We start from the raw sequence: 11,184 nt of genomic DNA, 5'->3' as shown, positions 1-11,184 counted from the left end.
ATAGGACCGAAACTTGTCAAATGCGAAAACAACAGCTAAAAGTTCTTTATCGGTGGTGGTGTAGTTCTCTTGGGCATCATTCAACGTTTGGCTTGCATAATATATCGGATGAAAATGTTTCTCACGCCTTTGCCCCAAAACCACCCCAACTGCATAATCGCTTGCATTGCACATGAGCTCAAAAGACAAGCTCCAATCGGGTAAAACGAGAATGGGCGCAATCACGAGTTGCTCTTTCAAAAACTTGAACGCCTTAAAAAAATCTTCATAAAAACCAAAGGGAACATCGTTTCAAGGAGGGCAGGTCATCGGGCGGGTAATTTTAGAAAAATCTTTAATAAACTGCCGATAAAAACCTGCATGACCAAGAAAAGTCCTTATAGCTTTGACACTCGTCAGTGGATGAAGTCTACTAATCGTATCAATATTCGCCCGATCCAACTCTATACCATATCTTGAAATCTTATGACCCAAAACGATACTTTTCCTCACCATAAAATGGCACTTCTCCCAATTCAACATCAACTTTGTTTCAATACATCTCTTCAACATCTTTTCAAGATTTCCTAAACACTTATCAAAAGAATTATCGTATACCGAAAAATCATCCATAAACACCTCCATGGATGTCTCTATCATATCCTGAAAAATGGCCACCATGCATCGCTGAAAAGTGGTCGGAGCGTTACATAACCCAAACTCCATGCGACGATACGCAAACGTGCCATAAGGACATGTAAAAGTCGTCTTCTCTTGATCTTGCGGTGCAATTGGAATCTGAAAATAACCTGAAAACCCATTAAGAAAACAATAAAATTGTTGATCTGCAAGACACTCCATTATTTGATCAATAAACGGCAACAGAAAATTGTCCTTTCGAGTGGCATCATTCAACCTCCGATAATCAACACACACACGCCAACCGATAACCATACATGAAGGATAAACTCATCATTCTCATTCATTACAACTATCATACCCCCTCCCCTTTCTTCTGAACAACTTGGGTCGGACTTACCCATGGAGAATTCGAAATCGGGTAAATAATTCCGGCATCCATCAACTCTAGAACCTCTTTCTTGATAGCTTCTTGCATGTTCGGGTTAAGAATCCTTTGAGGTTGCACAACGGGTTTATATTCATCTTCCATCAAAATTCGGTGTTACAATAAGTGGGACTAATACCTTGAATATCCGAAAGTCTCCCTGCCATTGCTCCTTTATGAAACTTCAACACTTCTATCAACTTCATATTTTCTTCCTTCGTCAACTTCGAAGACACAATAACGGGAAATTCGACTCCTATTCGAGATAATCATACTCCAAATGTGACAGATAAACTTTTAGTTCCAATGGAGCGGGTTTTTCTGCATCTTTCTCAAAAATAACTTCACTAACCTCTATAATCTCCGCCAAACAAGAATTTTCTTCCACAACTTCTTCCTTCAACTCTTCATCCACACCAACTCCAACAAGATTGGCTCCACAAATGTAATCAAGACATGGATCAAAACCTGGAATAAAAAAGTTAAGAAAATAAACGGAATGGCATGGATCACTAAAATCATCATGATCACCCGGATGCTTCATCAACCTAGCAACATCATAAGTAACATTCTCATCACCAACCCGAAGTGTGATCCTCCCGTCATAGAAATCGATAAGTGCCTTCTCTGTACGTAAAAACGGACGACCAGGAATAATGGGAACTCTCTCGTCAACCTCCATATCAAGCATCGCAAAATCCATCGGGTACACGAACTTATCAACTTTTACTAGCAAATTCTCTAAGATCCCTCGCGGATATTTAGCCGAACGATCCACCAATGACAAATACATGCGAGTCGGTTTAAGCTTGCCTAACTCCAACTTTTCGTACAAAGAATACGACATAAGATTGCTTGACTCATCATATCACTACCAAACAAACACGGGATAGTAAACACACCCGGATCCGAAAACTTCTCCGCAAAAGACCAAGTAAGTAGATTAAAAAAAAATTATAAATTACATCAAAAATAAACTAGAATTAAATTAGGCTCCTATGATTCAAACAAAAATAAAGCAAATAGCACGTATGTAGCAAGTAAGTCTAATCAAAGCTAATAATGCAATCGTCAAGAATCCCCGGCAACGTCGCCAAAAACTTGATGTGCTAAAAGTAGTCAAATAATTATTTACTAAATTAAGCTAAACTAGACACTAAGTAATACTTTAGACTCTTTAAAACTCGACTAAACTACTGACCTGTAAGTCTAGATATCGAAACCCACGAGACTCAATTAATTATTTAAATTAACTAATTAGACTCAACTGACCGACACGAATATTTATTTTATAATTATTAAATGGGGTGGGGTTCAATTAATTAATATTAAACTAATAAAAAGAACTAGTTAAAAAGACAAATAATAAAACACAAGAGAATTTAGTTTGACTGGTTCAGATAATGATGAAAAACCACCTAGGCTAGAATCCCCAAAGTTTCAGTTATCAAGTAGTTGGAAAATAATTGTTATGAAACTGGGATCGTAAAATAGACATTTAAATGAAAACCCGAATAGGACCCGTGGCCCTTCTCAAGAAGACACCTATTGATTTCTAATAAGTTTTAAGGCAAACCAGTTTTATATAGTAAACTCCCTTATGGTTATTTAAATAATTATGAAAGAGTATCTTTATGTGAAATCATATCTTACAACGCGGAAATCATATGTAATTTAATAAAACTCAGTTGACTCGCTAGACAATGTTAATTAATTAAAACCTAGACGGACTCCTTACGAAGAACTAAATCTAGCAATCTTAATTAATAAAGATCTAATAATAACCTATCACATTACAACTTCTTAGGTTAGTAGCACACTTTTATTTGTTTGACTAATAATATTATTCCTATGATCTTATTCGAATTCAATTACAAATTAGTCAAAAACACACGGTAGATGAGGAATAACAAAGATTTAACAATCTTCTTCTGGTTCCTTTCCTGATGTGCTCCGGCTTCTTGTTTAGGCTTATTTTGGCTCGTTTTTCGTCCTTTTCAACTATGTTCAACTTCCGAAACCTACAACACACAAATATGTTACTAGTATACACGTCTTAACTAAAAACGAATAAAAACTAATAAAATAATACAATAAATATATAAAGAAAATATACACATAAATGTAGTGGAAGGGAAATGATGAATTGGTAACTATTTGTATGGAATCATGAAGATATTGAAGTGGGGTGCTGAAATGATACTATAAATTGCGAAGTAAAATTTGAAGTCTGATATTTATATATCCTCACCGTGTTGGGTGAAGAAGTAAGAAGAAGATGTTAAATCTTTCAATACCTTCAACAGGACCCATCATCCTCACCCAAAACCCTAACACTAAAACTAAAACCCCTTTTCGCTTAAACCCTCAAATCAAACTCTTGAACCCAATCTCCACAAAACTCCGTCTCAGATGTCAATACTCCCAACAACAACAACAGAGAACCGATGCTCCTAAAGTGTTCATTGGCCATTCCATTTATAAAGGCAAGGCTGCGCTTACGGTCGAACCTCGTCCACCCGAGTTCGCCCCTTTAGATGTAAGTAACATGCTTGACTTGACTTCAAAACTCAAAATGTGTCTCTAATTTGTTGTTTTCACAGTCGGGGGCCTTTAAGCTGACAAAGGAGGGCTTTATATTGCTTCAGTTTGCGCCTGCTGCCGGTGTTCGCCAGTATGATTGGACTAGAAAACAGGTTACTTTTTTTTTCGCATATCAGACAATCATAATTAATTTTACTATGCACATCAAGCTGAGGCTTTTCACTACCCGAGCCTAGCCAAGGTCTGCTCGTGCTCGTACTGGTTTGTTAACGAGCTTGTTCGGTCTGTTAACTAGCTTAATGACAGGGTTAAATGAACTGAATCCAGCTCGGCGTGGTTTGTAAATGATTTGATCTGAGCTGGCTTGATCTGTAAACAAGTTAATCTGAGCGAGTTTTTTTAACGAGCCGAATCCAGCTCAGCTTGGTTTGTAAATGATTCGAGCCGAGCTGGCTTAGTCTGTCAATGAGTCGATTTGAGCGAGTTTTTTTCGTGCTTTTTCAAGAGATTTTTTTTTCGTTCTTTTCTCAAGAGAGTTTTTTTTTCTTTCTTTTTTCAAACGAGTTTCAAGCTACGAGCTATTTGAACAGTCCTTATTGCAAATCGCAATAATCACTGATGTTACAAGTTACAATTCGCAATAACACTAGTTCAACAAACAGAAGCTTTGCACCCTTTATTCATACCTTCACAATTTTTACAAATCAACATTCTTTACACTTAAACAGGCCCTTTAAATGAAACAAGATGCGATTTATTCATAAACTGATCATAAACAACAAGGGCCACATAGGTTTTAGGTTGGTCATTGTGCGCACCATCTTTAGCCGCGATCGTTAGGTTGTACCTCGTTCCATACCCTAGAAGGACCTCAGCTTTTACCAATTCATGGAATACGAGTTTGTTATTCGCCTTATAGTTGTGTTCACCCACTGCAAACTTCCCAAATTTCAACACTTTTGTGTCGGTTAGATTCTTGATGGGAATCCAACTATCGACATGTGTTTTGTCAGCAAACAAAGGGGATATATTGCAGAAAATGGAACCCCAAAAGAAGATGAGGATTGTAAGAAGAAGAGTTTGATGGTCTGAACTCATTTTGTGTCTTAACAAGATTAAAGGAAAAGGGGGGGGGGGATGGGATTTATAGGGGTAACTTCACAACTTTACATGAAATATGATGTGTATAACAGGTTTAAAACATGTGAAGTTTTTTATTTTTTTAAAGTTTTTTTTATGGATTTCATTTCTCTATATTTTCAAGTTTGAAGTAAGTTACTTTCTAAGTTATATTCCAAATAAATACATATTTGATTAACAATAATAATTAACATTTTATTGCTAATGTATATTGTGCGACAAGAGTTTCCCGACTAAACTAAAGGGAAAATTCTATAGGGTGGCAGTTAGACCTGCAATGCTATATGGAACAGATTGTTGGGCCATCAAGAAGGCACAAGTGCGGAAGATGGAGGTAGCAGAAATGAGAATGCTACGTTGGATGTGTGGGCACACAAGGCTAGACCGAATAAGAAACGTTGTGTTTCGCGAGAGATTAGGGGTGGCGAACATAGCAGACAAGATAAGAGAGTGGAGATTGAGATGGTTTGGACATGTAAAGAGAAGACTGACGACGAATCCTGTTAGATCCGTAGACAACATTACTATAGAGGGGAGGAGGGGTAGAGGACGACCGAAATTGACTTGGGATGAGAGGATTAGGCATGATTTGATAGACCTAAACCTCTCCGAGGACATGGTTGAGGATAGGAATCCGTGGAGAAGTAGAATTAAAGTTAAGGATTTTTAGAGAGAATTGAATACCTTAGGGCTTAGACTTAACTTATTTAGGTCACATACCATAATGGTATTTCCCTTACATATATTATTATTATTATTATAATTATTATTAGCTTTTATATAGCTGTTAAACTGTGATCTTATTATTAATATTATTATAATTAGCAGTAGTTTTTATATAGCTGTTAAACTTTGATTTCCTTTATTTTGCTTCATACACATGTACTTAGAGCCGAGGGTCTCTCTGGAAGCCACCTCTTTATTCCTTTGGATAGAGGTACGGTGTGCCTACATCCCACCCTCCCCAGACCCTACTTATAGCTTTGCTGTCGGTGGGATTTTACTGGGTATGATTGATTGATTGATTGATTGATTGATTTTATTGCTACATGCTACTCAATATTGGCATCATTATAAACTTTGTACCAGGATCCTCGTAATTATAGAATTTAATTATATTAAGAAACATGGGTGTAAATGAGCCATAGATTGACTAGTCTCAAGCTCAGCTCATTTAACTTACAGAGAGATAGAGCTCATCTTTAGATTATTTAACATAATATATATTAATTTAGTTATTTTTATATTATATATGTATATATATATAATTATATAGTTGTGTACAAGTACATTATTTATAAATTTCATAACTAATAGGCTCGTGAGCCAGCTCGAGCTTGAAACCGAAGCTTGGCTCGATTTTAGCTTTTACCTAGCCGATCTCGAGTAGTTCACTAGCGGCTTTGCTCATTTACGCCCCCCTTGTATGAAAGTATTGTTTTGATTAAACTTAAAAATATTATAGCTACTTTCAAATTCTAAAGGCGTAGAAATATGCTGGAAAGTGAATGTTAGACAAACTTTTACAAGAAATCCTCTATTTTATTGTTAGTTCACATGAAACACAGTGGTATATTCTCATGATAAACATGTTAGATACAATGCCATGTAAGTTCACATGATGTATGGTGCTATATTAGATCATAAGAAACAGGTGACTAGAAACCTATATGTTGCTGACGTGGCATCGGTTTTATCATGTGGCCCCATTATTTTCGTGTGAAATTTTTGAAACGAAATTCAAATCACTTTTAAAAATAAAATGCAATATATACACGTAAGCAATTATTTATAAATGTCTTAAACACACGCATATAAGTTTTGTAAAGTTATGAAATCATGATCTAATCTGCTTGTTATTTTGTATTTATTTGAATTTGTTATCTGTATACTAATTAACAATTTATTATAATATCTTTGGAGTAATATTATTACTCTTACCACAATATAGTGAAATTCTTGCCGGTTGACAATCCTTTTGTTGATTATAATTCTTCATTCATGCTATTCATTAAGAATTTAATAATTTCTTTTTGCTTTTAATAATCTTTATTCATAATTTCAGGTATTCTCGTTATCGGTTACTGAAATCGGAAGCCTTATCAGTCTTGGTGCAAGAGATTCATGTGAATTCTTTCACGACCCATTTAAAGGAAAAAGGTTTATTACTTCAACCCTTATCGTTGTAAGGGTAAAATGGTCTTTTCATTTTGCTGACTCTTATGGTTTATTGGCAGCGATGAAGGTCGGGTTAGGAAAGTTTTGAAGGTGGAGCCTCTTCCTGATGGATCTGGCCACTTCTTTAATCTCAGTAATAATTTTCATTTTACCTTATTTCATATAGAATATGTTTTTTGAAATTATATTTAACTAAATGGTTTGATGAATTGAAGGTGTTCAAAACAAACTTATAAACATGGATGAAAGCATTTATATCCCTGTTACAAAGGCAGAGTTTGCTATACTCATCTCAGCTTTTAATGTATGCTCTTCTTCACATACACTAGGTTTTGATTTTCGTATATAAAATTGTATATTTTAGAAGAATAATTAGTCAAGGGTTAAAGTGTAAATTTTTATAAACGGTAAACTAGTAGTCTCACCTGATTCAAGGACCATCTTTGAAAGCAAACAGTGCTCATAGGGACCAAGTTTGTAAAATTGAAAACTTAAGACCAAATAATAGGGACCGTTTGTGTAGTTTACTTTTATATTTAAAACGAATTATTTTTACTAAATTTTAAGTTTTGGTTGTCAAATGTAGGGGTGTTCAGTATTCGAATCGGACTCGAATAACTCGAAATTCGATTCGATTCGCATTCGAAGTTGACGGTTCGAATTCGATTTTCAGTCATTCGAATTCGATTCGGTTCGAACTCGATTTTAGTAATCGAATTTCGAATCGAATACGAATTTATAATCATAAATTCGTATTCGATTCGAAATTCGAATTCAAATTATACATTTTATTTTTATTATATATATACATACTTATGAAAATATAAACTACATAAATCTTTTGAGGATTAAAAATAAAAAGTTTATTGGTTAATAATTAATGTAATTGGACATTACCATTTTGAATATTTAGGATGTGATAACTTTAAATGATTTATTTATTTTTATAGATTTGTACTTTTTGTTGTTAAAAACTCAAATTTATAGTGTTTTGAAATTGAAATATATTTTTTAACTGAATTCGAATCGATTCGAGTTCGATTCGAATTTCATTTTCGAATCGAATCGAATTTCGAATTAGCTATTCTGAATTCGAATCGAATTTGTTGAATCTATTTCGAATTCGAATCGAATTCGAATCCAGCTTCAAAATTTCAAAATTCGGATAATTCGATTCGAATAAATTCGAATATTCGAAATTCGATTCGTTGAACACCCCTAGTCAAATGTACTTTTTTAATTGTACTCAACTATTAAAAGCATTTTAGTTCTTTTTTACAATGGTACCACTTTTCTTGAAATATATATAAAAAAAAGAAGTATGTTTTTGGGATTATTTTTTGGAAACTGGCGATACCTTTGTGACATTTGTATGTTATGCAGTTTGCTGTGCCATACCTTCTGGGGTGGCATACCTTTGTGAATTCCATCAAACCCGAAGGCACGACTGGTTTGAACAATGCTAATTCGCGATCTGGTGCTGATTTAGAATGGAGCAGATAGCCAGTCATTATTGCTAGTGTTACTTGAGAATGTGCTTTGAGTCAGTTTGTGTTTGTTATGACTACAAATTAGGTGGTATTTTCTTAAGCTAGTTTCTTTAGATTTTCTGAATGCAACTTTTAGAATCTTTGGGTCGTGTATGTTTTGATATTCAACTTAAAATATCAGTTTAATCGAAGTCGAAGTCTGTATTCATTCATAGTTTGTTTCTTATACATGATTAAGAATTATGACATTAAGGATGTGCTAGTTGTAGATATAACCAATGCTCTTCTCTTGAAAATATGCACATTAAAAAAAACTTCTTTGTAAACTGAAACTTTTCTAATGTTAATGTGGAGTCAAGTTGGTGATAAGTGTTGTTACGCCATGCAAAACTTTATCCGTCTAGATGGCTAGGGTAAGTAGAATAAGCTTATACAAGGAGTATTAAGTTAGTAGTGAAAACCGATTCATTGGTAAGGTGTGTAGATTGTGAGATGAAGACGCCTCTACTAGACCACAGATGATTGGAAGGTTGTTTCTGGAGATGGGGTAAATAAAGAATCGTATCAACGAGGAGCATGTGGTTTGTTTTGCTTGGTTATAAAATCAAATACACAAAATTTGAATCAGGTTTTTTGAATTGGTTGCAATTAACTTAAGAAAGCAAGTAACACGAAACACACAATAGATAGGGTATGAAAACTAGAACAAGCAATCACTTTCAGTTTCGAGACTAGTTGCAAGGCTTAATAGATAGCAGTAGCGTTTCATAACCATATAGACATAATTAATACAATCCATGTACTTAAACACCAACCATTTGATCATTAACTAAAGTAACTAGTGTGTATTTGGCATGATTAAGTGACGTATTATGAACCATCAATTTACAGTGCAATTAATCACACCAGAATGATGAAGAGAAAATATATGCATATAATTAGCACCTTATACAAATCAACTAACTAGGATTACAATTTGCTAACTTGAGGTGCGTTATTCATATTCGATTAGTTACATAGACATTTAGCATATTTTGATTGATTGACTTAGGGCATTAATATGTAAATCCTTACAATTAGTCTTTTCTGTAATTACGTTATTATGAAATTAAGAATTGCATAATGTGATATATCCAATGCAATTGGTAATAAAATAATTAAAGTAAATATTATTACTTTATAGTTTTAAACTATAAAAATTACACTATAAAAAGTAAGGCAGAATAATAAAAAAATATTATAGTTCATAAACTTTAGAGTAATAATAATTACTTAAATATTAACCTAAATATTCTTGTTGTTTATACATTGTCAGATTTAGAGAAGTTTGTATTTGATCTGAACACATATAAATATATAGTTTTTGATATAAAGTTATGTACCTGATTTGTATTAGTTAAATGAATCCTTATGTTCTTGTAACATCAAAAAGATTTGACAAATTGGATTTTAATAATCATGTCTTTTTGCAGTTGTCCGATAATAATCTCACATTATAAAATAGCTGCCATCGGTCATACCTTTCACACTAATTGTTTTCATTGAACATCAACTCTTTCTTTCATCTCCTTACCGCTTGCATACCCAAACCCTAAATTAAAAATAGCCAGAAAAAGAACATTCGAGTTTCAAACATATACCTCATGGTGGTTCAAAGCGACGACAATGGCAAAAATTGGTTATACAAATTTTAAGAAGGATGGTATCGGATTTTTGAGAAAATTGTAATGATTTGAATAAGATTTTATGGGAATTGTTTTACAACAACGGTTGAAATGAAATTGTTCTAGGTTGATGGTGGCAGATTTGATAATATTTAAATTATAAAAGGGTAAATTGGTAATTTTATATGAAAGGAGAAATATGTAATTTATGTTTAGGAGTAGGGGAATATGCAATAAAGTACCAATTATTGAGGTCGTCGGGATCCTAGAACTTTCGACGGAATTGGTTGGTTGTGTGCAAGGTCCCGCTCTCGAATCCTATTGGACGTTGGATTTACTTATATACACAGTTTTAAAATCAGAGTTAATTATAATCTTTCGTGGAATAATAAAACTTCAACCATTCATTATTATTATAAAGCATTCAAATCTCTTTAAGACGAAAATTAAAACTTGTCTTAAATTTAAAACATAATCAAACATGTCAAAGTTCTTCCTTCTTCTGATGGCAGTCTCTTTTTCAATGGTCATGTGTACTCCTAAAGCTAGCTGCCTCAACCTATTTGTCTATATACATAGTAAAAGTTAGCTACGCTGAGTGATTCTAGTTTAAATAAGTCACATGTTATTCTTACACATACATACATACACGTTCGTATCCGAAGATACTATTCTTATATACAACATGTAGTTACATTCTTACCTCTTAATTATTCTTACATTTATTTTTACATTCTTGCACATATATTAAAATACCACCCTAGTTCTTGCACATATATTATAGAGTATGGCATCTAATTCTTGCACATATGTCATAAAGTCCGCCACTCTAATTCCTACATATATATTCGCAGGGTCTGCCACCCTAATTCTTGCACAAATGTTATTGATTCTGCCACTCTAATTCTTACACAAATATTATAAGGGCCTTTCACCCTACTTCTTTCATTTTATTCATTCCACAACTCTTAAAATCATATATGCAATAAGACAATTAACACATACGATATATTTCAACAATATACCACTACAACACAAAGTATATTTAAACTCTTTTCTTACGAGCATGTTCACAACCCCAAATGTTTAAAAGAAAAGGGAGCTAGAAACTCATATGGATTCT

At 33.7% G+C, this 11,184-nt stretch overlaps 2 protein-coding genes across 2 annotated transcripts; one reads left to right on the top strand and one right to left on the bottom strand.

The window, feature by feature from the left end:
• Positions 1–1,301: 1,301 nt before the first annotated feature.
• LOC143596920 (uncharacterized) lies at positions 1,302–1,892 on the bottom strand. The gene has a single exon (XM_077075576.1). It carries the CDS (start codon positions 1,890–1,892, stop codon positions 1,302–1,304), a length of 591 nt encoding a protein of 196 aa, XP_076931691.1.
• A 1,350-nt stretch (positions 1,893–3,242) lies between these two features.
• Positions 3,243–8,583, top strand: LOC143596921 (single-stranded DNA-binding protein WHY1, chloroplastic-like). Its single transcript, XM_077075577.1, has 6 exons — positions 3,243–3,584; positions 3,649–3,741; positions 6,795–6,889; positions 6,967–7,040; positions 7,123–7,211; positions 8,291–8,583. The coding sequence occupies exons 1-6, from the start codon at positions 3,324–3,326 to the stop codon at positions 8,408–8,410; spliced, it is 732 nt and encodes a 243-aa protein (XP_076931692.1). The 5' UTR covers positions 3,243–3,323; the 3' UTR covers positions 8,411–8,583.
• Positions 8,584–11,184: the final 2,601 nt, after the last annotated feature.

This window comes from Bidens hawaiensis, unplaced genomic scaffold (assembly GCF_021521415.1).
Source record: "Bidens hawaiensis isolate Kalapana, Puna unplaced genomic scaffold, B.hawaiensis_p1.1 tig00047377_1, whole genome shotgun sequence".
Classification (NCBI taxonomy): domain Eukaryota; kingdom Viridiplantae; phylum Streptophyta; class Magnoliopsida; order Asterales; family Asteraceae; genus Bidens; species Bidens hawaiensis.
The sequence above is the reverse complement of the archived record's forward strand: the minus strand, read 5'-3'. Positions and strand labels throughout refer to the sequence as shown.

Excerpts from the sequence above, each read along its gene's own strand:
- LOC143596920 (XM_077075576.1), bottom strand. The coding sequence starts at position 1,892 with ATGTCGTATTCTTTGTACGAAAAGTTGGAGTTAGGCAAGCTTAAACCG.
- LOC143596921 (XM_077075577.1), top strand. The coding sequence starts at position 3,324 with ATGTTAAATCTTTCAATACCTTCAACAGGACCCATCATCCTCACCCAA. Across the intron at positions 3,585-3,648 it reads CCGAGTTCGCCCCTTTAGAT|TCGGGGGCCTTTAAGCTGAC; the intron begins GTAAGTAACATG and ends TTGTTTTCACAG. Across the intron at positions 3,742-6,794 it reads ATGATTGGACTAGAAAACAG|GTATTCTCGTTATCGGTTAC; the intron begins GTTACTTTTTTT and ends TCATAATTTCAG.